The 27,249-nt window shown below is 44.3% G+C and overlaps 1 protein-coding gene across 4 annotated transcripts; it reads right to left on the bottom strand.

Annotated features, from left to right (window-relative positions):
• NUFIP2 (nuclear FMR1 interacting protein 2) lies at window positions 1–23,629 on the bottom strand. 4 transcript variants are annotated; one of them, XM_072138320.1, is made up of 4 exons: window positions 23,259–23,629; window positions 6,486–8,156; window positions 2,312–2,344; window positions 1–742 (listed from the first exon to the last, which is right to left on the bottom strand). In XM_072138320.1, the coding sequence occupies exons 1-4, from the start codon at window positions 23,422–23,424 to the stop codon at window positions 690–692; spliced, it is 1,923 nt and encodes a 640-aa protein (XP_071994421.1). In that variant the 5' UTR covers window positions 23,425–23,629; the 3' UTR covers window positions 1–689. The 4 variants fall into 4 exon arrangements, with proteins under 4 accessions (XP_071994421.1, XP_071994424.1, XP_071994423.1 ...); XM_072138323.1 differs by lacking the exon at window positions 23,259–23,629 and adding an exon at window positions 12,063–12,127; XM_072138322.1 differs by lacking the exon at window positions 23,259–23,629 and adding an exon at window positions 11,866–12,056.
• Window positions 23,630–27,249: the final 3,620 nt, after the last annotated feature.

The raw sequence follows: 27,249 nt of genomic DNA on the forward strand, positions 1-27,249 counted from the left end.
CATGGTATATAAAGTGTTATTTATTTATATATATTTCATCTAAATAAAAACGTGTTCGTTGTTTTAGCCGAGATAAGTGTCGTATGCAAAAGCCATTTGAAACACACAGGGGGGGAAAAAAAAAATTTACAAGGTAGAGGAATAGGAGTGGGAAACGATATGACGTGCTCTCTTATTCACTGGCGAGTACACAAGCCTCCATGTCACGGAAGAAGGGTCACATCTACAAAGCTTTTTTTTGCTCTCCATTCACTTTAGTCTTGAGTGAAGATGATAAAAAGGAGGAAGAAAAAAAAACAAAAAACACAACAACGAAAAACCTGAAAAATAAATTGCGAGGTGGGGAAATAAAAAATAAGTTGTACCAGTTTTTACATTTTTTTTTCCCCCCTTGGAAAAGGATGTTATGGATCCTGACCGGATGAAAACGGTTTTTAATAACATTCTCATTTTCAATTTGTTTAAATAACTATATATTTATATAGATTTATATAGATAGAATTTTCTATACATAGTTATCTAAACAAAATATATAAATAGGTTCTATATAGTCCTATATCCAAGGATTTGATTCGGTTATCTTCTCCTTTTCCCCTCCTTTAAAAGGAGCACGACAGCCAGATATCGTCTCTCATGCACCAATGAAATGACTTAGGAAAAGAAAGGCCAGCAGTCCCCCGGCGGAAATCTCAGAGATCAGGGCAATCCATGGCTTCATTATAAGTGATTATCCTACTGGGATCTGAAAAATAAGAGAACAAAGAGAAGTCTTTAGGGGGATGAAGATAAAATAGTTTAAATAATTGTAATGACTATCAATTTATATTAGATAGAGATAGATAAACTCTACATACACGCAACACTGTCCACTTTCGGTCTCTCTTGGTTTACGGAGGCTCAGCAGAGACATCACCTACCCGATAAAGCCCAATACATACATGTGACAACATGACGTAACCAAAAGGGATCGGCATGGACACCAGGCGCCGTATTGGTTGAGGACCGAGGCAAGTATTTTATCATTTATAGACCACAAAAAGCCTGTAGTTTAAAAGTTAACAAAACTCAACACCACATTTAAAAGGAAATCTGCCATGCTAAAACAGGGACACTTACTCATAGATCCAGGGACCATGACTTTGGTAATCTTCTTGTATTTTAAAATGAATCAGAAGGGCACTGGGGGAGTTACCAGAGTCCCTGTGTGTGATGTAGCTTCACAGGCTATTACACTGTCTCACCCTCCGCCTGATGTGATCTCATGGGAGCATAAAGTGTATAACAGTTTGAGGTAAGGGCGTGAAACTGTAACATGGATGGGGCTCTGGTGACACCACTCAGAGCACTTTAGACTCATTACCACAATTTAATAAGTTGATTTTAAAAAGGAAGGAGGTAATGAATCACAAATTTAAGATTACCACAGTCACAGTACTTGGATCTACGAGTGAGTGCCCCTTGTTTCTGATGATGTATTTTAAAGAGTAGTTTTACTTTATGTACAAGCATACAAATACCGTTCCCCCTACTGTTATAAAGGAAAGGGGTTGACATTCCCCCCTATCATGTACACTACACAGACATGACTGGAACACCCAGTTGTCAATTTAGTCATGAAATTCAAAGGGGAATAATAGGGGAAGAGAACATAAATGACTAGGAAAATATGCAAACCAAGTAGGATTGTATAGGGCAGTGGCGGCGAACCCACGGCACGGGTGCCAGAGGTGGCACACGGAGCTCTATTTTTGGGCACCCAAGCCATCAACATAGCACTCGACATAGAACTCAAAGAATCATCCTAAAGAAACACTTTCTTGATTGCATGGGACTGCAGGAAGAGGTAGAACATGTGGAAAGAGGAGGATTATCTTTAGATATCCTCTAGGCCCCACATTTCTTCCTGTTCCGGGGGACCATAGCGAGATGCTACAATATTAGTCCAAATTTGCCCTTCTTCTTTCAACTGTTTTATTGTCCTCAAGAGGCCGAAATGATTGAAAGTTGTGGTAGAACAGGTAGCAATAAATTACTACTTAAATTGCCGTAAATAAATAAGTGGGTTTTGGTTGTAGTTTGGGCACCCAGTCTCTACAAGGTTCGCCATCACTGGTATAGGGGATATATAGCAGATCCCATTTAACCAAAATCGGATCTATAAACAGCGGATGTCACTGTGTGGCCTTATAAAGAGCTGTGAACGGGCCGCGTTAATGATTACAGGTACATAAAAGACATAGATAAGGCACTTTGTTTGGTCAAGGTCAGCAAATGTTCTCCGCTCGCCCCCTTGTCTTATGTCTCAACTTACCTTGTTTTTGCAAGTTCAAAATAGATTCCATTTCTGGAAAACAAAGAAGAGAGAGCAGATGTCAGTACATGGCATAGATAGGTCAGAGGTCACAATGTCCTGAAGCTAAATTCTCAGACAAGACAGAGTATTGTCATATACAATGCAAGAATCAAGTATGGACCAGAGAGACAGACAGACTGACTGACTGACTGAATCATGTAATGACATAGGTAAGGCGCATGCTAGGGCCAGATGCATACAGGTCATGTGGGTACATAGGGGGGTCATCATTGATGCCAAGTAAACCAAGACTGGCAGGGAGCACAGATTTTCTATGTGACCCAATTTGGATGTAAACTTTAAAAAACTTCTTTCACTGAAGCTTTAGTCTTAATAAAATGATGCATGAAACTGGGTTTAAAGGAAAAGCTACCACTAAAAGTTAAGGAGGACCCGTCAGGACGATTTGGTACACTAAACCCCCCACAGATCCTTATAGACTGGTGGTTTAGTGTCCCAAACGGCCGTTTATCAAGTCCTTTCACCTCATTTGACTCATCTCTGGGCAAATATAAAGCTTTTCTTTTTCATTGCGGGCACGTAGGGACTTGGTAAAAGGGGATTTGGGACGCTAAACCACTGGTCCACTGGTGGGTGATTTAGTGTCCCAAGTCGACCTGACAGGTCCTCTTCATGCTGGGAGGTGACGTTCCGCGAGAGGTGTGAATAATTAACACCCCGGAGCGGCGCACATTGCGCCCTCGCACTCCTGGCTACATTGTGAGACTCTGTTTTACAGCGATTTTGGCGTGTCAATATTGAAGACGACCAATCACAGTAAACAGACACTGGCAATGCTAGCCCTCACCTCTGCACTGCTATAGTGAGCAGAAAATCAGTATTAAAGTAAATACTTAACATATTTAAAGCTTAAATGAACTGCACATCTGTAAATACTTTCTGTATGCTGCTTTACATTCTAGTTTGCCTTTTCTCTGAGCTCATGTTTGTATGATTTAGTTGAGGTGAATGTGTCTGCACATTATGTACATGCTCAGTAGTGAAGCTCCTCCCCTACAGATCAGAGGGGATGGAATGTCTGCACTTATTCTAGAACTGCCTAGAGTGATCGGGAAAACTGGAATAAGGCAGGATTGTTCAGTATCCGAGTTCATGTTGGTATAGGTTAGCTGCTCTAATAGATTCTATACACTATGCATAGAATATGAGGGGTAACTGTTCTATGAAAGATATAGTTATAAGGTTGTATTCCATTAAATATTTTTTTTATGTTCTACCTAAATGACTGTTATTAACTGTAAATTTATGACTTAAACATGCCCCTGTATGTAGGAGTCAGAGTTAAAGAAATAAAGAAGTTAGACATTTGGGCTTACGGACTCCACTCCACAGCCCTGTGCCGAAATAAAAAGAATTTTTTTTTTTAATACCATTGCATTTTGGTCCCATCTCTACACAGGTCCCTATTGGTCCCCGACATACACAAAAAAGCCCACATAGCTGACCATAGGCTGAGGTAGGTCACTAAATTTTTCTTTGGTTGGCTGAGCAAGTGGAGATTAGCAACTACCAGGGTGGCAGTGTGACTGTTTGTGTTAAGAGAGAAAAATTAAGTTTTGTTATGTTTGAGCCCCCATGATCCATATTTTCATAGAAATTTTTGTCATAGGCTGCCATGAAATGGCACTCAACAAAGAGAAATAGCTACCAACTGCATAATATAAGACAACTATATCTCAGATCTGACAGGTATGATTAAGGACTAAGACGCTTACAAAGTCCGAAACGCGTTACCTCCACCACACTGTGCTGTGTTTCTTTTGTCTGCCTGCCTCTGTGTCCATATCCTAGCATGTTGGCTAGTGATGTTTTTAACTTTGTTGAAATAAACCTTTTTGGAATACCTTTTTAAGAAGTCGTTTTACCCTTGGACATTCTTGTATGGCTGCCGGATTCCCGACCTTTTTTCCTTCGTTTTCCTTTCATCATGAAGCATATCACTGTGGACTGCCGGACCAGTGAATGGGAATATTCCGTGCACCTGGCCTGATCTCACGCCGAGCACAAGCTGCTGCTACATTTGGGTGAGCCGATACCACTACTTTTTTCTCTCTTTTTTCCTTTCTATATCTCAGATCTACAGGCGTTGATCAATCAGAAATGACACCCCCCCCCCCCCGCAAAAAAATTATTTAACTCCCCATCCCAAAGGACATCTACCACCAGGATGAAGGATTGTTAACAAGCACACCGTAGGAGTAGGTGTGTGCCTACTCTGTGCAGGATCTGCTCTTTTATTGGCTTCTTTTGCCCTGCTGTTTGATATCAGAGCCCCTCACTTGCATAATTTTTAAATCTTTTTTTTTTCTTAAAAGCAAGGGCATAAAAAGCTAAAAGAATAGCAGATCCTGCGAGAGGGGTAACACGCCTGCAGGTAAGTGTGCTTGGTCTACAATACTTGACCCTGGGGGTAGTTGTCTTTTAAGAACTTGCTGGAGACAAACAGATGAGATGTATTATGTTATAACTTCCCTTAACGTCTGATTTTGGAGACATAGCAGCGAATGTCAGCAGAGGTAAAAGCGCACAATGAAGACAGCGATTTAGTCAGCTATTTGCGTACGGGGATTTAAAGAAGAGCATTATAATTAGGGGAACAATAGCCCAACATATTATAGACCAGCTCATTGTGAAATCCTATTGTTACCAGACCTCAGCACCTAAAGACACCGTAGTCCATAAAGGGAACCTGTCCACCAGGGACCCAATTTTCACAGGTTACAGAAGCCCACACCCCTGCATTGCAAATATGCCTTTCTGCTTTCTCTAAGCATTTCAATATAAGGCTACATTCACACTGACGTAACTTACTACGGTACGGCGGGCACACAACACACAATTATGAAAATGCTTAAAGTCAGCAAAAAGATATATTTGCAACGCAGGTGTGATGGGCTTCTGCAACCTGTCTTAAGTAAAAGTTAGCTCCCTGGTGACAGGTTCCCTTTAATTTCTAATAGTTCAACGTGCACCAACATCCCTGCAGTCACTATACAACAACGTATCACACACTGGACTCTATATTTTGGTCATAATGAGCAGATTGTTTTTTGCAATTCTTAAAGGGATTTTCACAATAAGCACACTGCAAAAAAAAAAAAAAAATTCATGTGCTGTTAGGCCAATGCTGTAACCAGAGGACATGCCCATTCCTTAGCCATCATGAAAACAGGGGTCTGCTGGTGCTCCAGCGCACCGTACATATGGAGTGTAGGTTTGCATGCTCAAACTTTCACCTCTATGAGAATGAGGAACACTGGTAATACTATAGAAGGATACAAGCCAACACTATTCACATAGGACACATGTAGGCCCCTGTCCCCTTGATTGCTGGAGGTACCAACATTTAGCCACACACGATCCATGCAAATAACGTGTGCAAGCAGCAGTTTTTTCAGTATTAATATACACCTGAAATAGTAGAGGACCGTCAAAAATTATTGAGATTTTAAAAGACACAGTGCAGTTCATTTGTGTAAAGAACAAATTTAGGTTTTATGTGCGGTTTGCAAACTGCAAACAAGGGGCCCTAATCCCCTCGGCCAGGAATAGGACCTGCTCTATTTTTTACTCCGGCACAGAGCCGTTGAATCCACAGCCATGGGTGCACAGAAAAAAAAAAAAAAAAAGGTACGTAGGCTAGCACATACTAGCGCCATTTTATGTGCACAAGGCCATAGTCTGCGAACTTTCACATCTGCGTCATGTCAACTTTCCTCTACGATCCTGCAAAGGTTTTTCCTTACTCCGCTGGAGAAGATAAATCCACAACTACGAAACATCACCAAACCTGTTGACCACCAACAGCACCGCAGGAATCAAGAGTCAGAGCAATGCACATTACTTTTCTTCTTGCCCCCCACTCCAGCAAATCTGAAAAACCTGTTTGATTGGCAATCCACACACATACCTTTAGCTATTACCACTTTGCAAAATGGAAGAGAAGATATAACCAAAACCATCTAAATTCTCGTGACAGCCATTAGGAGCTGGCCATTGTATCACATGTACATGCCAGTCTTTATTTGCCACCCTCAAATCTGTCCATTACCTCCCATTGCACATCACTTATCTCACAAATGATTAAAAAAAAAACACACATTTTTTTTACCTTTAGTGTGATAGATTATAGCAGCCCTCAGGTCAAAAGAACCCCAGCTATCTTTGCAGTCAAGATCTCCGTGGTACCTCTTATCTTTGGCGGAGTTCTGTAAAATGTTTTTCAGAGAGGTCTGAGGAATTTCGTCGCTTTCGCAGACCTTGGCCTGAAACACCAATAAACCCTGGCTAGCAGCTTCCGGCTTTTGCAGCAGCTCCTCTATATGCAGAGTCTCTAAGGATGAAGCACCCCCGTCTCCCCCAGAACTAGGAGCTGCTTTTATTGCGGCACCATCTGGAAGTTGAGGGCTAGTCCGTTTCTCCAGGTCATAGGCCTTGGGAAAAACAGGGCGCTCATTTCCTGAGGGAACAGATTCAGCACCCTGTAAAACACAAGGGGTTGGGTGCTCCCAGACAATCGGCCCAGTGTCCGGCTTTTCTGCTCCAGCCTCAGGGCCAGCGCTTGGTTCATTTATAAAAGACAAGCCCCACTGGTTCTGAAATATTTCTCCCAAGCTATGCGGATTGGGCTGTCCAGACTGGTCTCCCTGCATAGTGTCCGGCAGGGCATGTTGCATATTTGAAGGATAAGTAAAAAGGCCAGATTTCTTTTGATCTGAGGGGTTCAAAGAGGCAGAAGACGATTCGGTGGGCAAAGGCTCTGCTCCCCCAGGCAGTGCATGAGAAACAGTACTAGCAGCAGTCACCATAAAACCCACATCAGTTCCAACTAAAAGGGGTCCATTGGCAAAATTAAGTGTAGATACAGACTTCATGGCAGACATGGGAACCTGGGACACACAGTTTGATGATGGCGCCTCTGCAGTTTGAGAGGAGAAGGTAAGGGAAGAGGGAGAAGTTGCGTTGTTCTGGGCTGCTTTATTGAGGTTCTCTTTAACTTTACTTGCATAACTAATTTTAGGAACTATTTTAGCACTACTGTTGTCAACAGGGAACACAGGAGGGGGTTTAAACAAAGTCCACGAGTCCTCCTTAGCGGAGCTAACGGGCGAAGCTTTCCCCTTGGGCCGATCATCAAACTTCTTTCCTGCAGCAGGTTTGGCGTCAGAGTTTTTCCTCTGTAAATCACCAGGGATGGATTTCCCCCGAGTTGTGCCTGCAGCTGAAAGTTCACTTTTCCAAGTTGCTTTACCATTATCTGCCCGAGTTGCCCCTTTCTGTTCCCCGAAAAAATCTGGTTTCAAGTTTTCAGAATCCAGCTTGGCGTCAGAGTCGGCCATCTTGCTATTCAAAAAGCTGGAGTTGTCAGCGGGCTTGGCATGGCTGAACTTGGCTTTCCTTTTGTTAGATGTGGCATATCCGCTCTCTGAACCGCTGCCATCGTTCTCGCCACCTTTGCTTACATAGCCGTTAGTCATAAAACCAGAACTGTTAGACAGCAAACCATTCTGAACGGGCGCGCTCTCGCCCTTCTCGGCGGATTTGATATCTTTAGGTTTGCTTTCGTAACATTTCTCATTCTTTTTGTCCATACTGTTTTTATGAAGCAAAGTTTTAGTTTTGTTGTTCGCTTTCCCAAAGTTTAGATTCTTGGCTAAGTACTTGGTGTTTTCGGCAGGGGCTTGCTGACCACCGTTGGAGATCCTGGAGGCAGTCTGGTTGGCAGATTTGTCAGAGCCCACAGTCTTGCGGTCTCCTGTAGTACCATTTAGCTCTCCATGAACTATAAAAAGGAGAAAAGAAAAACTGAATTAGTGCTCACGTGTCACCTATTAACTTATCACCAAGTCATGGCGATTACTATATATGCTATCAGGGATCCCCTGAAAAGACTCTCAAAGGGGTAATGGTACAAAATATAACAGCAGTGTTTTCCACATCTGGTTTCAGCCCGGCTTCAGACAACAAGTGTCCCGCGCTTACAGGGGACAAAAGGAAGAGACATCCTCATTGGATGAAGCAGGTACCTACCACCCACCCAGGAATTACGTTTGGGCACAAGGTCCGAAAATGGAAGTAATGGAGCAACACAGAAACCGTGGCATTCTCACCTCAGTCCACTGGGGGTTCTCCATATTCATATGGTATAGTCATAAATTGGTAATTTTTATAGATGTAGGCATCAAACCATTCTACGCTGTGGATTTTTAGAACAGCCTGACCAGGGCTTCAGTTTTGGTGATGAGTAAAAGTAAAACCCCCTGGCTTCAAGTCAATAAATACTAAACGGCTTCTTAGTCACATCCTTTATTAGGAAAGCTGAGTCACAACCAATGCAGAGTTCCCATAGCGTCGGTCATCCTATAGCCCTGTATATTGAGTCCATGAGGTAATAGAAGATCACTCTGACTAGCCTTAAAATGCTGCATCACAGACATAATGGTTGTCACTGGCTTTTCTGTCGAACGTTACAAATTAATAATATAACAATCTGTATTATGCGGTGCATTTCACAATCAGGGGTAATACATGTGGGTTTGAGAGATGCTCCGACAACTACTCAGGGAATGTACTCCAGGCAGCTGTCGCTTCCCCTCCACCTAATAAAAGCTTTCCCAGTCCACACTACTAGAATGATGGTGGCGTTCTGCCATGAAGAAACATGGCCTACATACTTTCATCACCCGAAATACCCCCTCAGGCCGGGGACACATGGACTGGGTTCACAGCGGGTAACAGCAAATTTACAGATAAATAAATCCAAAGTGCAAAGACTAAAACTTCTACCTTGGCAAAGATTGAGCCCCATATGGAAACATCATTGGAACAAATACTACAACACTCAGCAGATTTTAATACCTCAAACTTCAAAAAAAGCAAGTAAAGCATCAAAAATATATCAGATATCCATAAAACAAAAAAACAAACAAAAAAAAACTAAAAAACAAAAGACTTGTGAGCCTTACATTGAATATGTATGCAAGTTGGAATAGGTGCATTTTATAATTGTAGCTTCAGACAGATTTGTTTTTCGTCCCAGAGACGATTGGATTTTCTAAATTTTTGCTGTCACGGGAACAAGGATTATCGATAAAACTTTATTACAGACACCTTACATCTGATCATTGCAGCCTGGGACTAAAGTAACATCCAGACAGCTTCACCAGAGATCACAGGGGACAGAGAGGTCCGTCTGTAACTAGGGCTTGTCTGTAAGTCGTAGGACCGTCTGTATTACCACGATAAAGTATAGCTGCATGTAATCTTAGGATATTGGTGGGGTTTGCTTAGTGGATCTGCAACTATTAGTGGATGTATGGGATGGGGGAGAACAAGCTAATTGGGGAGAGGGAATCCAATTACTGGGACTTCCACTGATCACCGGAACGCACCCCCAGCTATCTGGACACCGTCATTTGATGAAACATCAAGTTGAATTTCCATCCTGCCACTCCACTGAGTAATATGCGAGTGTCAGCAATTGCTGAGTACAATGCTTTAATATCCTGGAGAGTCAGAGATAAATTAGCCATTTTCTGACGCTCCCAAAATATTGAAAGGAGCAGCAGGACACATGTTAGACCTACCGCTCCACCCATCTGTGAGAATGAGACCAATATCCTCTAGATTGCTGGAAGACCCCCTTTTATATGCTTACCTGTCCCTTTCTGGGTCGACCACTTAACGCTATCCAGATTTTACTCCACTAGACAAGCAGTACCTTTACATAGGGTGTGAAAGGTCCGTTCTTTCTATATAATATATATATATATATTCTAGATTTCACATTAAAGTCACATGAAAATGAGCAGTTGAGAAGAGTCATTTTTTGTCCAAGATGAGTCAAATTTATGGGCTGCAGGGGGAGCATCCAAGAGGAGATTATCACCTTTAATATAACACCAGAAGCATATATCTAGGTCCCATATGACCAAAGATAGTGTTGTCCCTTGCAGCCTCCAAACTTGATTCATCTCAAACAAAAATTGACTCTTTAAAAAAAAATTAAAAAAGGGAATACGAGTAAGGACATTTCATACATTAATTAAATGGTGGGGTATTAAAAAAATTAAATCTGGTAATATAAATGTAGTATGTTACCTTTAATCTGGGGATTGGCACAATACTGATTTTTTATTTTTATTTTTTCCTAATTAAAAGAAAATTTTCTGACCCTGATAATTTTATAATATTTCTTTCTAATGGAGATGTGCGAAAGCCTATTTTTTTTTTTTTCAGGATGCTACAGTTTGTATTGTTACCTGTAACAAGGAAGAACAGGCACAACGTGACTGCTATAACTAGTGGATGACAAACTAGTTTGCCATTTTGGAAAACATCACAGCAGGCAACCCTATAAATCCCAGGATAACGAGAGACACTACAACAGGACCCAGGAGACCCTATTATGAGTGAATGTGCTACTTGCAGCGCTGTTGGCGTCCGTCATGTGACAGATTCAGTATGATGGTGCAGTTTCCATTTATAATGTAACCACAGTGTGAACAGTAGCTAACATGCATAACTAACAGCTCAGAATATAAGATATAGAATAAGAGGTACTGTAACATATAACACACGCAGTGATTATCACAATTATACATTTACAGTGCTGTGACTGTAGCTCAATGTCCTGGAATAATTACACTGTATTTTAAATAATACAATTACACAATCTCACTTCTAGTACATACATTACAGTACAGGCAGTCCCCGGGTTACGTACAAGATAGGTTCTGTAGGTTGGTTCTTAAGTTGAATTATGTATACAGGAATATTTTATAACTGTAGATCCCGACAAATCTTTTTTGGTCTCTACGACTATAGGATTATAAAAATGTTGGGTTGTCATCAGAACCAGGATTAACAATAAAGCTTAATTGCAGACACCAGTGATGACTGTTATAGCTGTTTATTGTGGCCTAAGGCTAAAGTATAGTAAATTACCAGATGTCTGTTTGTAACTAGGGGGTCGTCTGCAAGTCAAGTAGGGGACCGCCTGTATACACGGACTCTATACAAAGACAGTAAATATCCCACATTTATACAATCACACCAAACTACACTACACAAATCAGGCATATGTACTGTACACAATACTTTAAATCACACATAAACTAGACACAATTCTACAATAAACAAGCATAAATATGTGTAGCTCAAACTATACAGCAATATATAACACACAAGCACACAGACTATTACACAATCTCTGGTACAGCACATATATTACACAATCACACAGAGACAGCAGACACTTACACAACATATACAGTCTATGGGCAGTGAATTACACAATCACACATGTGTACCACACACTACACGTCATAATACAATCACAGTATAATGCATTATATAATGACATATATACCTGACACACAAGTACATTATATAACCACACAGCACACTGTTATATAACCGCACATACACAGCAGTACAATGCTCCCGGCCGCTATCACTACCTTGTGCAGGCGGTAATTGCCATCGGTCACCTTGACTGCAGGGTCCCGAGTCGGAGCAGTAGAAGGGCGGGTGTCAGGCAGTGGTTCTCGCACATGCAGCCTGGTGCCCTACATCCAGCCTCATGCAGTGCGGGACTTTACAGTAGGGGGCGCTGCTGGAGTGCGGCTTCGGGCGGCGCTCTGAGCTCCAGCCCCGGCGGCGCTGCACTGTCCCGGCTCTCACTCACCATTCAGCCACCGTGTGCCGGAGCCGGGAAGTCTCGCTTCGCAAGAACTTGCAGTTCACGCGAGACTACGAAGGTCCGCACTGCGCATGCCCCAAATTATAACCAACGCGAGATCGTACGGAAACTCTACGTCAGGTAGAGCACGACAACGCATGCGCGGAACCACCCTAGTCTTCCGCCTGTCCACCAATCAGAGCAGGAGACGTGACACCGCCCGGCGCTTGGAGTATGTGTGGCGTTCTAGGCAGTGCACGAAAGGGAAGAGTCAGCAAAAGCGCAGGACAATGGCTGAGGTTATACCAGGCCCGGCATAGACACACCATGACGAGCCGGACAGCCATACATGGAAACTAAAGCCTATACAAATGAATACAGAAAATAAAAGAAAAAACAGAAGTTGCTTTTTTTTTTTGGTTTGGACATGTAAAAAAACCTGAACGTTTGAAGGCTCCCCTCAGGGTGCGTTCACACGTTGCTTTTTGGCCTGCGTTTTTATTGGGTATGAAACGCATTACAACAGCTGAGGAGATGTTATTTGCCTAACTGGATTACTGTTAACATTAGCATTTACAAAACGCATCGTAAAGCTGATGTTAACACATGTTAACATTGCATTAAATGTAAACAGTAATGTAATAGGGTAAATCGCCTCTCTAGGCTGTTGTAATGCGTTTCAATACAGGCCAAAACGCAACGTGTGAACACGCCCTCCAGGTGCGTCGACACGTTCAGTATTTCAGATGCAGTTTTTGAAGCCAAAAGCAGGTGTGGATCATAATGGGTAAATAATTGACAGGAGCTGCTCCTCTTCTACTCCATTCCAGGTTAAGTGCGATTCACACATTGCGTTTTCAATAAAACGGATGCGGTTTTTACCATCTGAAAACGCAACTAAAAACGGCCTAAAAAAACGCCATGTGTGACATCAGCCTTAGGGTGAAGACACACGTGGCGTTTTTGGGCAGTTTTTACTAAGTGCGTTTTCACATAGTTAAAAACGCATGCGTTTTTGGCCGGTTTTTATTGCGCAATTTCTGAAAAACTGACAAAAATGCATGCGGTTTCAAAAAAACGGATGCGTTTTTTAACGTTGTGAAAACGCACTAATTAAAAACGCCACGTGTGTCTTCACCTTTAGGCATCAAAAACTGCATCTTAAAAACTGAACGCATAGCATAGCCTTTCCAAGCACAGGGGCCATGCTTCAGCCAGACCTCATAAGCATTTCCAGTGAACCACTTGGATTGCATTCACCCCCAAGTCCCGCCCCCCATAGCACCAAGCTGCGCTTGTAAACACTTTCTGCATATTCCATGAGACCTTCTGTTAATAAAACAGAAAAAAAGTGTAGCAGATCTGTCTACCTCCCCAATATAAATATTATAAGGTTAGGGTTCTGACACACATTGGCGTTTTCATTCTGTTTTATAACGGAATCAAAACGCACTGGGCCGGACCACATCCCCAGTGTCTTGTATTTAGACACCGGGTGCCAATTGTGTGCAAAACCCATGCGATAAGCAAACACATATGCAATTGGACGCGGACTGGCCCAGTGCGTTTTGATTCTGTTTAAAAAAAAAAAAAACAAATTAAAACGCCAACGTGGGCAGCAGCCTTAAATGTAAAGTCAGGACGCGTTCACACGTTGCGTTTTCATTGCGTTTTAAAACGCACTTACAACAGCTGAGATGAGGTGATTTGCCTAATCACATTACTGTTAACGTTTGCGTTTACAAAACGCATTGTAAACGCAATGTTAAATAGTAATGTAATTAGGCAAATCACCGCATCTCAGCTGTTGTAAAGCATTTTAAAACCAAAGCGCAACCTGTGAATGCGCCCTCAGGTGTGAACTGAGCCTTAAGACAGCTGCAGTCAGTCCAGGAATCACAGACCGTGCTTTATCCGCTTCCATGGAACGACCACAGCACAGAGGACAGGGCATCATATGATACAAGGAGTCGTCTTTTACACACAAGTTGCAAAAATCATGAGGGGTTTATCAGTGTAAGGCTACATACACACAAATGTCACTGGGACCATTACCCGGGCATAGCAGACGGCCGGTTGGAGAAGGGGGTGAGGAATGGGGTAGAAAGCCAAGCTGCTGACGTGCAAATCTCGCCAAATATAGGACGCAGCTCAGTCATTATGTGGTGAGACTGCTGGCGGAAAACTCCAGTAGACCAGATCGAAACTGGCAGAGTTTTCTACTTTAATTTCCACCAGACTATAATGAGGGGCCGGCCATTCACACCCCGGCCCACCAAAAATGGCACAAGGGTTGGAGATTGCCAGAAAACTGGCAGAGAAGCCATAATGAATCTCCCCCACTGTGTGCTCCCCAGACCTCTTTGGGGCCATGATCTGGTACGATCAGTAATGTGTAAGTGTAGAATAAAAAAAAGAAATTGCAGTCCTGGAGAAACCCTTAGGGCGCGGTCCCACGGTGCGTTTGCAAACGCAGACGCAGACCAAACCGCGCCCACCGGGGCGGTCCGCGGTCCAATCGCATCGGCGTTTCTCTATGTTTCTATGGAAAACGCCGATGCGATCGGACCGCGGACCGCCCCGGTGGGCGTGGTTTGGTCTGCGTCTGCGTTTGCAAACGCACCGTGGGACCGCGCCCTTAGGGTGAAGACACACATGGCGTTTTTGGGCCGTTTTTACTAAGTGCGTTTTCAGATCGTTAAAAAACGAATGCGTTAAAAAACGCATGCGTTTTTTAAAAACGCATGCGTTTTTGTCCGTTTTTCATTGCGCAATTTCGTTAAAACGGACAAAAACGTATGCGTTTTCAAAAAACGCATGCGTTTTTAAAAAACGGATGCGTTTTTTAACGATCTGAAAACGCACTTAGTAAAAACGGCCCAAAAACGCCATGTGTGTCTTCACCCTTAGGGTGCATTTATCATGGCTTGTGCGCTAGTGAATTTACTAAAGCCTGTGCCAGATCGTAGCCAGGCAGGACCTGTCATAGTACTCAATCTGGGTGCTGGAGCCTCTTCATATAACCAGCATGACCTGCGCCAGCTCCCCATCGACTATGATGGAGTTTAGTTACACTACATTGGTAATGGATGTGTCCGTTTATGGCTCTGTCCACCACATGAAGGGGTAAAAAAGACAACTATGGTTGGTCTGCAATTCCCAAACCTGCGTAGATCACATTATAGGCATATGGACACTCTGGTTGGTCTATAAATTCCTGACACTGACCTGTGATTTGCCGACCAGCCCTGGTAGTCTATTTAAACACAGTTTTGCAGTTTTTGGAGACAAAAGCAGGCGTGGATCATAATGGGCGAGTACTTAGAGGAGGAGGAGAAGCGTCTCTCAATGCTATTTTCATTCCACTTCTGGTTTGGACATCAAAAACGGCAACTGAAAAACTGAATGTGTGGACGCACCCTCATTCTGGTCTTTCAGATGCCGCTTTTGATGTCCATATCAGGAGTACAGCTAAAAAAGGAGGAGTAGCTCCCCTCAATGATAAGTTTGTACCCATTGTCAGCCACACCTGCTTTTAGCTTCAAAAACGGCATCTGAAAAAGTGATGTACCATGACCCTCCTCCAATCTAAAAATCCAAGACGACCCCTCTAATTCTTTTACCTTATCCTATAAATCCAATATACAAGCAGGTGCTCTGTAACCTACATGAATAACATTTATTACCACCCGATACATATACGATTGTTGGGGCTCTGTCCAATTTATAAGAGCTTCCTAATAAATGACACAGGAAGTAGCCGTGGCTGTGCTTTACTTCTATTCCTAATTTCTGAGAGTGAAAGTAGGAAGTGTATGACTGCATTGACTGGAAAACTTGTGTGATGTGAAATGAGTCAGCTCTTACCCTTATAGGGCTAACAATGGTCTGCAGTATAGCAAGGATCCTGGTACCACAAAGACATCAGTACACGGCTCCCTGTGCCGCCCATAAGGCACTGAATACACAGACAGGCAAATGCTGGAGTCATTTGCACTGGATTGTAAAGGAAATACCCATTTAAGGCTGAGGATAGGAGAACTGCCTGTTCATTAATAAAATAAAGCATTACAGAGCAGTTTTCCATAGGAGCCCCATCTGTAACCCTGTGTAAGGAGAGAACATCATGTTCTAACAAAATGAGTGATTAGAAGATTTAATACACTGTACTGTACAATGCAAAATAATATGTATTCATCAATGATCTCCGTCTAGAGAAACAAAAAGGCAGAAAGAAAAGAGGCGAGTGTCGGCTGAACTTAGCGCGTGTACGTAGGAAGAGGCGTCATTCCAACAAAGCCATCTCTGCAGGTAGTACGCTACATTTGCGAGTGCCCTTTTATTTTAAGAAAACAGCCCCTTTAATTTTAAATTCAGGAGTAATTGTTTTGGGCTTGTACAAAAAAAAGGGGGGTAAGCGGTCTCACATGGACAGGGTTTCAGTGGAAAAAGGGCTTGGTTATCCCATAAAGAACGGTTATCCCTTATCCACAGGGTAGGTAATAACAGTCCGATTGCTGAGGGTCCAACCAGTTGTATTCTCTGCTGTATGGAAGCCGTGTTTTTATAATCGGTGGTGGTCGCAGTGGTCATTCAACTACTGATCTGAATTGTATCCTCTACCCTGTGGAAAGGGATAACATTTAAACATGCTACATAACCCCTGTCCAGTTCTACTCAACCCTAATCTTAAGGTACTGAATTTTAAAGGGAACCTGTCAATTGGCCTAATAAAACACTACCAGTAAATTGGTCCAGTGCGGTGGCATCATCCAGAAAATCATAAATTAATAATAAATTAGTTGTATAAAGTCAAGGAGGAGGAGAGTTTAACACTAAAGTCATGATATCATGCAACATACTTCAGGAGATCTGTTAAGTGAGGTCTCTTGATGCAGGACTAATTACAGTGAGAGGACTTTCTGAGGAAGAGAGAGCTTGACTTCAGTGTTAAAATCTCCGCCTTCTTGACTTTATACAACTAACTTGCATCTCACTTCAAAGTTGATTTTCTGGATAATTCCACCATACTGGGACACGAAAGAAACTTGTTATTGAAGGGGTTCAGCTGCCTGACAAAATACTGGTAGTAGTTTATTAGGTCAATTTCTGCTGACAGGTTCCCTTTAAAAGGGATTTACAGAGGGCAAGAGAAATAATAAATCAGTACCGATACCACCAAAGTTACCGGTGCCCCTGGTCCCAACTGCACTAAAAATCTATGGTGGAAAATTGTGATTTATTCAATCCCATAACTACACTGCAACTGTATTACCGTACACTGCCAATTTTCCAGACTGAAGTTCAGTGCTGTAAATCCAGGTAGGTAATGCGCTACATGTGTGGCTGCCCTCGGAGACAAAAATAAAATATCACAAAACGTATAGATAACTGGACTGTCTGAACATGTGCCAGGTTAATATCACATCAGTGGGGTTACCACACTATTAACTCCAGCGCTAGGAAAAACTATGGACAACGGGCTGCTGATCCCAGGTCAGAAATAATAATTATAAAAAAAATTAGGACAAACCAAAAACTGCATTGTAAAGACGTTGCTAAGTCCTGGATTTTAGAAGGAGGAATGCAGAGGTTCAGTCACAGCTGTGCTACACATTTATCATCATCTGAAGACAGAATCTGAGGCCGGGGACGTCAGGTCAGACCTGGTGTCTGTTTAATACAGTCTTAAGTGTTCCAGACATCTATCATGAGATACACAATGGACGCAGCGCTAAACGGTTTGTTTTTATGACTAAGCACCTGTATTGTAGAAAGGAAAAAAGTCACTTAAATAAAACTGCAAGCTGTTTTCTAGTGTTGTTTTTTTTATGGTTGAAACGAACATTTAAGGATATATGGATGTATATCACAAAATCTGCCATAAGGTTGGTGAAAAACATGGGTGCGCTGTGACTCCGTTTTTAAATGGAATCAAGTTGCCCGGTGGCCCACCGCAGCCGATCAAATATTCTTTTCCATTGGAACACGTGCGATTGGCACCCAGCCCCACCCGTGTCTTGCATTTAGACAACACAAGACACCGGGTGCTAGTTGCCAATGCGGTTTCATTCAGTTTCAAAACTGAGTCAAAGCTCAATCATGTGACGGCACCCTGAATGTAGGTGCCATCTCTGAAACCCCAACCAATCTGAGGAATGTGTGTGTCCCTGGCTCGCTTTTACTGCTGCTGTGAATGGAGAGGTGACCAGTCTTTTCATAAACGTTTGTGTTAATGCAATGTTACCACAATTTTGTTTGTAAACGCAATGTTTACAAATTAAACATTGAGGGCGCGTTCACACGTTGCGTTTTGGTCACGTTTTCATTGCCTTTGAAACGCATATACAACAGCTGATGAGAGGTGATTTGCCTAATTACATTACCGTTTACGTTTGTAAATGCAATGTTAACGCATGCGTTAACAAAACGCATGCATTAACGTGTTTGTAAACGCAAATCACCTCTCCTCAGCTGTTGTATATGCGTTTCAAACGCAATGAAAACGCAGGTCAAAACGCAACGTGTGAACGCCCCCTGACAGCAACGCATTTAGGGAAATCTCCTCAGTGGCTCTGATAAAAATGCATGCATTAACGGAAAGTGTGAATGTAGCCTTAGGGTGCGTTCACATGTTGCGTTTTGGCCTGCGTTTCCATTGCATCTGAAGCGCATTACAACAACTGAGGAGAGGTGACTGACTTGCATAATTACATTACTGTTAACATTCGCATTTACAAAACACATTGTAAACACAATGTTAACACATGTGTTAATAAATGTAAACAGTAATGTAATTCGGTAAATCACAATGAGCACAATTCCTTGAGAGGTACTCGTTGTTTAGACATCAAAAACTTTCCCACAAACATTGAATGCACCTTGAGGCTGAGGTCACACGTTGCATTTTTTGTTTGTGTTTAATGCATGCGTTTTAAACAGCTGAAGAGGAGATTTGCCTAATTACATTGTTGTCAACACTGCGTTTACAAAAAGCATGCGTTAACGCGAACAAAACGCTATGTGTGACCGCAACCTAAAAGCAGCTGCCTGGAGATCCTTCTTTCAAAAACAGCTCCACTCCTCACTATGGGTTGTGTGTGGCATTGCAACTAAACAACCCTCTTCTCTATACAGAACTGCAATAGTGGCACAAACCATGGTCAGGTGTGGAGCTGTTTTTGGAATAAAGCAGCCATGTTTTTCTACCCCCTGACAATATATCAATAGGACAGGTCATCAATATAAGATCAGTGGAGGCACAACACCCCAAGCTGTTCCCAACTGCATCCAACACAATAAGGCTAGATACACATCACGATTTTTCTCTTCATTGTAAGGAGGGCTACAACATACCGCCCCGTATGCTCATACAGAGGGGTACGTCCTCATGTGGTTCCTTCTCCCTAAAAGCAGGAGGAGCCGCCAGTCACTGCTGATGTTCAGGATGTCTCCCGAGTGATGTAACTGTACTTACATGAACAGTTTCATCACTGGGAACCTCCCAGAGCATACACTCAGCAGAGGCTGGGAATGGATGCTATACAGTGGCATCCATCCTCCATAGGGTATTATGGCCTGCGCCAAGTGTATACTGCTGAAGAAACCAGGAGGAAATAGTGCGTTCTGCTACGGTTTTTTTCATCCTGTGTTTCCCAGTGGACAAAACTAAATGTGAACCCAACCTAATGGCGCCAGGACATTAGGTTGTGCCATGCACATGACTTCACTATATTAATACGGTGCAAGCCAATAGCTAACCATCTCATGTAGGGTGCGTTCTCACATTCAGTTTTTCAGATGCAGTTTTTGATGTCCAATATCAGAAGTGGAGTGGAAACAGAGGGGGAGCAGCTTACCTTTTAATAATCCTCATCAGATGAAAAAAATTGTCTTCTACACCCTAAGGGCATGTTCACACGTTGCGTTTTGTCCTGCGTTTTCATTGCGTTTGAAACGCATTACAACAGCTGAGGAGAGATGATTTGCCTAATTACATTACTGTTTACATTTGTTAACACATATGTTAACATCACGTTTAAAATGTGTTTTGTAAACGGAAACGTTAACAGTAATGTAATTAGGCAAATCACCTCTCCTCAGCTGTTGTAATGCGTTTTAAAACGCAATGAAAACGCATCCAAAGCGCAATGTGTGAACGTGCCCTTAAAAAAAAGAAACGTGATCAAAAAGGGAAGCTGCTTCCAGCAAAACGCAAATGTAAAATCGCATCACAAAACCAGCCGCAAAGAATTTAGAAATCTGTGCGCTTTTAAAAAACACAACTCAAAGGCAAAAACGTAACATAGATACAGGAGGACTGCAAACACATGTATATAAATGTAGCAATAAACAGGACGCAACGCATCATGTGAACGCTCCCCGAGGGTGCGTTCCGTTTTTCAGATGCAGATTTTGAAGCCAAAAGCAGGTGTGGATCACAATGGGTGAGAACATATAGACAAGCCGTTCCTGCTACTTTTTCACTCCACTCCTGGTTTGGACATCAAAAACTGCACCTGAAAAACTGAACATGTGAATGCAGCGTGAGGTTGCGTTTTGATTGCGTTTTGAAACTGAACATCATTTGAGGAAAGGTAATTCGCCTAATTAAATTACTGGTTTGTTAAGAAATGTTTTAAGAAATGTAAACAGCAATGTATTGGTCAAATCACCTCTCCTCAGCTATTGTAATGAGTTTCAAAACGCAACCAAAATGCAACGTGTGAATGCGTCCGGAGGGTGAAGTCACACGTCGCGTCTAACGCATTCCACCAGCTGGAGAGAGATTTGTCTAATTAAACAGCTGTTAACTTGCGTTTACAAAACGCAACAGTTAATGGAGGGTGTTAAAACTGAGTTAACACATGTAATTGTGTTAACATCACGTTTACAATGCGTTTTGTAAATGCAAATGTTAACCATAATGTAATTAGTCAAATCACCTCTCCTCGGCTGTTTCAAAACACTATGAAAACACCAAAACGCCTCATATGACCATGGCCTGGGGGTGTGGTCACACAAACAGCTAGCAGTGCATTTACCAACACAGCACAATCATATTTGCGTTTCTACTGAAACGAAAGCAACTGGTAACCAGAACTGGTGTGTGCCGGCGGTACACGTGGCGTTTTGAGCCACTTTTTGGTCCGTTTTTTAGCAGTCCGTTAAAAAACGCATGTGTTTTTTGAAAAAAAAATTCAATTTTTAATTAGAATAATTGGTTAAACCAGTCAAAAACAGATGAGTTTTCAAAAACGCATGCGCTTTTTAACGGACTGCTTAAAAACGGCCCAAAAACAGGTTCAAAACGCCACATGTGCCGTCAGCCTTAGCGCTCTGTGTCCGATATATCGGCCGTACAGCTGATGCCGGTTCATCGCCATCGGGATAGCCGACACCCCAGTGCAACACCCGCAGTCGGAGGCCGCGGTCACACGCATCGCTAGGCGTCCGTCATAACACGACGCTAGTGCACAGGGGGGAGGTCCTCGGCCCGAACGCACATGCGTTTCCATGTGTAAAAATACGTTATTCTATAAAAAATAAATTAATAAATCAATAAAAATGACCATAAGCATAACTTTTTAAGTAAAAAGCAGTGCCCCCCACTACTTTTTAAGTTCTTTGGAAATTTTCAATGTTTACCAAATGGGAGAAAATATTGTGAAAGTCACGCACTCCGATACTTGTTTACTAAAGATTCTTTCTTCTTATTCACATGCAACCAACCGGCGCCTTATTCCTCAACCTTGTACACTCTGCGCAAAATAGGGTATTCATTAATCCAAAACTCCCTACAGGGGTACCCCAAATCAATCCCTCAATCACAATGTGAGCCTAAAGGTACCTACTATTATACCAGATGCTGGGGGCACCAGCAAGTCCATAGTACATCGATTTTTATTTTTAATAAAGAAAATCATGAGAATACCAGACTCATATCTAGCCCACAGCATGGTAAGCAGCCTGCGAGGATATCCCTCATTATATAACGGAGACACCGGGGGCCATGCTGCCACATCTTCTAGAACATTCATCCGACAGAACTTGTATTATGTCAGGGGTGAGAGGCTGAATATCACAAATCGCCATTCCAATCACCCTCCCTATCTATAGTACACGGAGTCCCAGGCGCAGTCGCCCCAGATCTCTCTGCACACGACAGAAGCTTTTAGGAGAGTCCCCGGCTCCTGACACCAGGCCATATTGAGCAGCTGACTGGAAGAGGAGGAGAATGTGCGTAGCCGGCTCGGAGAATTCAATTAACCCCCTGCAGCAAGCAGCCGGTCCTGAGCGGCTTTACATAACTACACAGCACCCATAAGAGAACACAACAAGTACAAGGAGATGCCCCAGCGCTCCGCCACATGGGGTTATCTCCACCCTACACCCCCAAAAAGTGACTATAAACCCCTATAATACACCCATCAATGCTGATATCACAATCTGGGGCACAGCACATGCCAGGCTCTGGTATTAGATCACACCCTGTTGTAGACATATTACTACATTCGGAGATAATGATACTCTATGGATACAAAAGCATTGTAACAATGTGTCATAGCCGTATATAGACGGGGGCTACACAATAACTTATAACCCTGTAGCCCAATCTATATGGGGGGGGACTCATAAAACTGAAGGCTATACGTTGGCGGAAACCCAAAGAAGACACCAAGTTTTGTCGCTGTCTGTCCAATAGTCAATAGAAATGAAGCACAACATTGGCGCCTTCGCACGCCACCGTTTGACAACCATTTGCCAGGCTAATGTGCCCATATTTTGGGGAATGGGTCAAGGCCAAAGTGCCAGGCAGTATATATTGATTTGTGCGATTTCCATTGACGTCTCAAACCTCATGAGCAATGTCTTCCGCCAGCGCCACCATAGTGCCAGCCATAACCCTGTACTCCCCATAGAGATTGTAAACCATGGCAGTGCCCAGCATACAGTGTGGTGCCCAGTATACAGCCCCCTCCTCCAGTATACAGTGTGGTGCCCAGTATACAGCCCCCTCCTCCAGTATACAGTGTGGTGCCCAGTATACAGCCCCCTCCTCCAGTATACAGTGTGGTGCCCAGTATACAGCCCCCTCCTCCAGTATACAGTGTGGTGCCCAGTATACAGCCCCCTCCTCCAGTATACAGTGTGGTGCCCAGTATACAGCCCCCTCCTCCAGTAGGTGCCCCCATAGCGGACCTGTTTTCTTCGGGTGTGTTTCCTGGTGCTGTAGGGCGTGCTTCTGCTCATGTTTTATCGGCTTTGGCTGGTAGCTGGCGGCGCTGCCCTGTGCTCCGGGCTGCAGGCTGCTGCTGGCCGGGTAGTAGTAGTAGCTGGAGCCGTGGACATGGGGCTGCTCCTCCATTGAGAGTGTGTGGGCTCCCCGGCCGCTGCACAGCACTCAGCCCTCTCTGGGTGTGCGGCCACAGGCGCCTCCAGCTCTCACCAGCAGCCGGTTGGTTCAGGGACTTTCTAGAAACGATTGACTGTCTCTCTCCAGCAATCAGACATCTCCAAGTGCCCGACTTCTCCTCCCACCAGCCCTCAGAGCAGCCTCCAACATGGCGCCCCCTCCCCTCACTGCTCCCTCCCTGCACAACTCCTGCAACCTCACAGGGCTGGGCTTCAACGTCAGCACTATGGCTGCTGCACTATGGCTGCTACCCGGCTACACTATGGCTGCTACCCGGCTACACTATGGCTGCTACCCGGCTACACTATGGCTGCTACCCGGCTACACTATGGCTGCTACCCGGCTACACTATGGCTGCTACCCGGCTGCACTATGGCTGCTACCCGGCTGCACTATGGCTGCCACACGGCTGTGTGCTGGAGGCAGCGGCCACATTGTGTGAGGGGGAAGACGAGCAGCTACTCACCGACTGTACACAGTGCAGGACTACTTACCGACTGTACACAGTGCAGGACTACTTACCGACTGTACACTGTGCGGGACTACTCACCGACCGTACACAGTGCGGGACTACTCACCTACCGTACACAGTGCGGGACTACTCACCGACCGTACACAGTGAAGGACTACTCACCGACCGTACACAGTACAAGACTACTCACCTACCGTACACAGTGCAAGACTACTCACCTACCGTACACAGTGCAAGACTATTCACCTACCGTACACAGTGCAAGACTATTCACCTACCGTACACAGTGCAAGACTACTCACCTACCGTACACAGTGCAAGACTATTCACCTACCGTACACAGTGCAAGACTACTCACCTACCGTACACAGTGCAAGACTACTCACCTACCGTACACAGTGCAAGACTATTCACCTACCGTACACAGTGCAAGACTACTCGCCTACAGTACACAGTGCAAGACTACTCGCCTACCGTACACAGTGCAAGACTACTCGCCGACCGTACACTGTGCGGAACTACTCGCCGACCGTACACTGTGCGGGACTACTCGCCGACCGTGCACAGTGCGGGACTACTCGCCGACCGTGCACAGTGCGGGACTACTCACCGACCGTGCACAGTGCGGGACTACTCACCGACCGTGCACAGTGCGGGACTACTCACCGACCGTGCACAGTGAGGGACTACTCACCGACCGTGCACAGTGCGGGACTACTCACCGACCGTGCACAGTGCGGGACTACTCACCGACCGTGCACAGTGCGGGACTACTCACCGACCGTGCACAGTGCGGGGACTACTCACCGACCGTGCACAGTGCGGGACTACTCACCGACCGTGCACAGTGCGGGACTACTCACCGACCGCGCACAGTGCGGGACTACTCACCGACCGCGCACAGTGCGGGACTACTCACCGACCGCGCACAGTGCGGGACTACTCACCGACCGCGCACAGTGCGGGACTACTCACCGACCGCGCACAGTGCGGGACTACTCACCGACCGCGCACAGTGCGGGACTACTCACCGACCGCGCACAGTGCTGGACTACTCACCGACCGGACACTGTGCGGGACTACTCACCGACCGGACACTGTGCAAGTGACTACTCACTAGACTGGACACTGTGCAGGTGACTACTCACTAGACTGGACACTGTGCAGGTGACTACTCACTAGACTGGACACTGTGCAGGGAACTACTCACTAGACTGGACAGTGTGCAGGGAACTACTCACTAGACTGGACAGTGTGCAGGGAACTACTCACTAGAATGGACACTGTGCAGGTGACTACTCACTAGACTGGACAGTGTGCAGGTGACTACTCACTAGACTGGACAGTGTGCAGGTGACTACTCACTAGACTGGACAGTGTGCAGGGAACTACTCACTAGACTGGACAGTGTGCAGGGAACTACTCACTAGACTGGACAGTGTGCAGGTGACTACTCACTAGACTGGACACTGTGCAGGGAACTACTCACTAGACTGGACAGTGTGCAGGTGACTACTCACTAGACTGGACAGTGTGCAGGGAACTACTCATTAGACTGGACAGTGTGCAGGTGACTACTCACTAGACTGGACACTGTGCAGGTGACTACTCACTAGAATGGACAGTGTGCAGGGAACTACTCACTAGACTGGACAGTGTGCAGGTGACTACTCACTAGACTGGACATTGTGCAGGGAACTATTCACTAGAATGGACAGTGTGCAGGTGACTACTCACTAGACTGGACAGTGTGCAGGTGACTACTCACTAGACTGGACACTGTGCAGGTGACTACTCACTAGACTGGACACTGTGCAGGTGACTACTCACTAGACTGGACACTGTGCAGGGAACTACTCACTAGACTGGACACTGTGCAGGTGACTACTCACTAGACTGGACACTGTGCAGGTGACTACTCACTAGACTGGACACTGTGCAGGTGACTACTCACTAGACTGGACACTGTGCAGGTGACTACTCACTAGACTGGACACTGTGCAGGGAACTACTCACTAGACTGGACACTGTGCAGGTGACTACTCACTAGAATGGACACAGTACAAGCAACAAATACTCCCTATATTGTATGCTGTGCAGAGGACTACTCATCAGACACCATGCACACCAATCAGGGAACTACTCACTAGACTACAAACGGTGCAATAACTTGCTCTACCTACTACAATGTATTTATTGTAGGCAACAAATCCACTCACCACACTATGAATAGTGCAGTGTACACAGTACAAAACAAAATACAACATGCAGAGAATACTTACCAGATTGTACACAGTGCAGAGAACTACCTATGAGGGTTACTCGTAATTAAATAGACCACATTAGTCACAATTCCCAGAGCAATGCGACTTTTACTCTCTATACGCCATTTGGGAAGGGGCATTGCATCCCCGGGTCTGTACACTACCTATAGCTTGCGCCAATTCAGGCACTGGCTTTGGCACAATTCTATGCCAGGTTTGACCTGGCCTCCTGATAGATGCTGGGGGGGGGGGGGAGATCACACGATAAATGTGCCCCTAAGTGTTTACACAAGAGTATAATAATACAATGCTATAATATCACAATATATAAGAATACACTTCATAAACGATATATATGTTTATATATAGGCAGAAAAAACACTAGAAAACTATCCGTTCAGATACAATACGGACTGAACACGAACACATTTTTTTTTACTGATGTCCAGTGGGCATGTGGGAATAACCCTGAAGTTGGAAAACATGCAGGCGAACAAGGACATTACCCAATACCCAACATTGTTTATGCTAAAAACTTCTGGTACACGCCCTTTACACAATGCTGCTTGGTAGGTGGGTCACCAATGTAACAATGGGGCACATTTATGCACTGTGCCTGTGTATAGTGCAGGGTGCGCCAGCTTCATGAATGATGGAGCAAGTTCTTCATGAATCTGGGGCTCCCTGCACTGCTCAACCAGAGTTTTTTGGTGCACCTTCAACATAGGGCGTGCAACACATTTCTGTCAAATTTAGCTTGTGAAATCTGGCACAAGGTCCGACTGTGCCCCTTTCAATGATGAAATTTGTGTCGTGTGAAGAATAGTGCAGCCGCGACACACAAGGATAACACTTTTAAAGGGGTTGTTCTCTATTCTAAAACTTTATCAGGGTAAGCACAAGCCCTAATAGTGTCATCCATATAGTACTTACCCTGGTAAAATCTGTGTATAGCTGTTGGGACCTGCAGGTCACGTGACTCACCAATAGCAGGACTCCAGACTAGCAGGGCGTTGTACTTACCCTGGTAAAGTTTAGTGA

This window comes from Engystomops pustulosus, chromosome 2, assembly GCF_040894005.1.
Source record: "Engystomops pustulosus chromosome 2, aEngPut4.maternal, whole genome shotgun sequence".
Classification (NCBI taxonomy): Eukaryota; Metazoa; Chordata; class Amphibia; order Anura; family Leptodactylidae; genus Engystomops; species Engystomops pustulosus.

What these genes read in the sequence shown, in the direction of transcription:
- NUFIP2 (XM_072138320.1), bottom strand. Translation starts at nt 23,424, where the DNA reads ATGGAGGAGCAGCCCCATGTCCACGGCTCCAGCTACTACTACTACCCG. An exon ending in AACACACCCGAAGAAAACAG is followed by an intron (nt 8,157 to 23,258) that starts GTCCGCTATGGG and finishes TCCTTTTTATAG; the next exon opens with TTCATGGAGAGCTAAATGGT. An exon ending in TATAATCTATCACACTAAAG is followed by an intron (nt 2,345 to 6,485) that starts GTAAAAAAAATG and finishes TTTGTTTTCCAG; the next exon opens with AAATGGAATCTATTTTGAAC.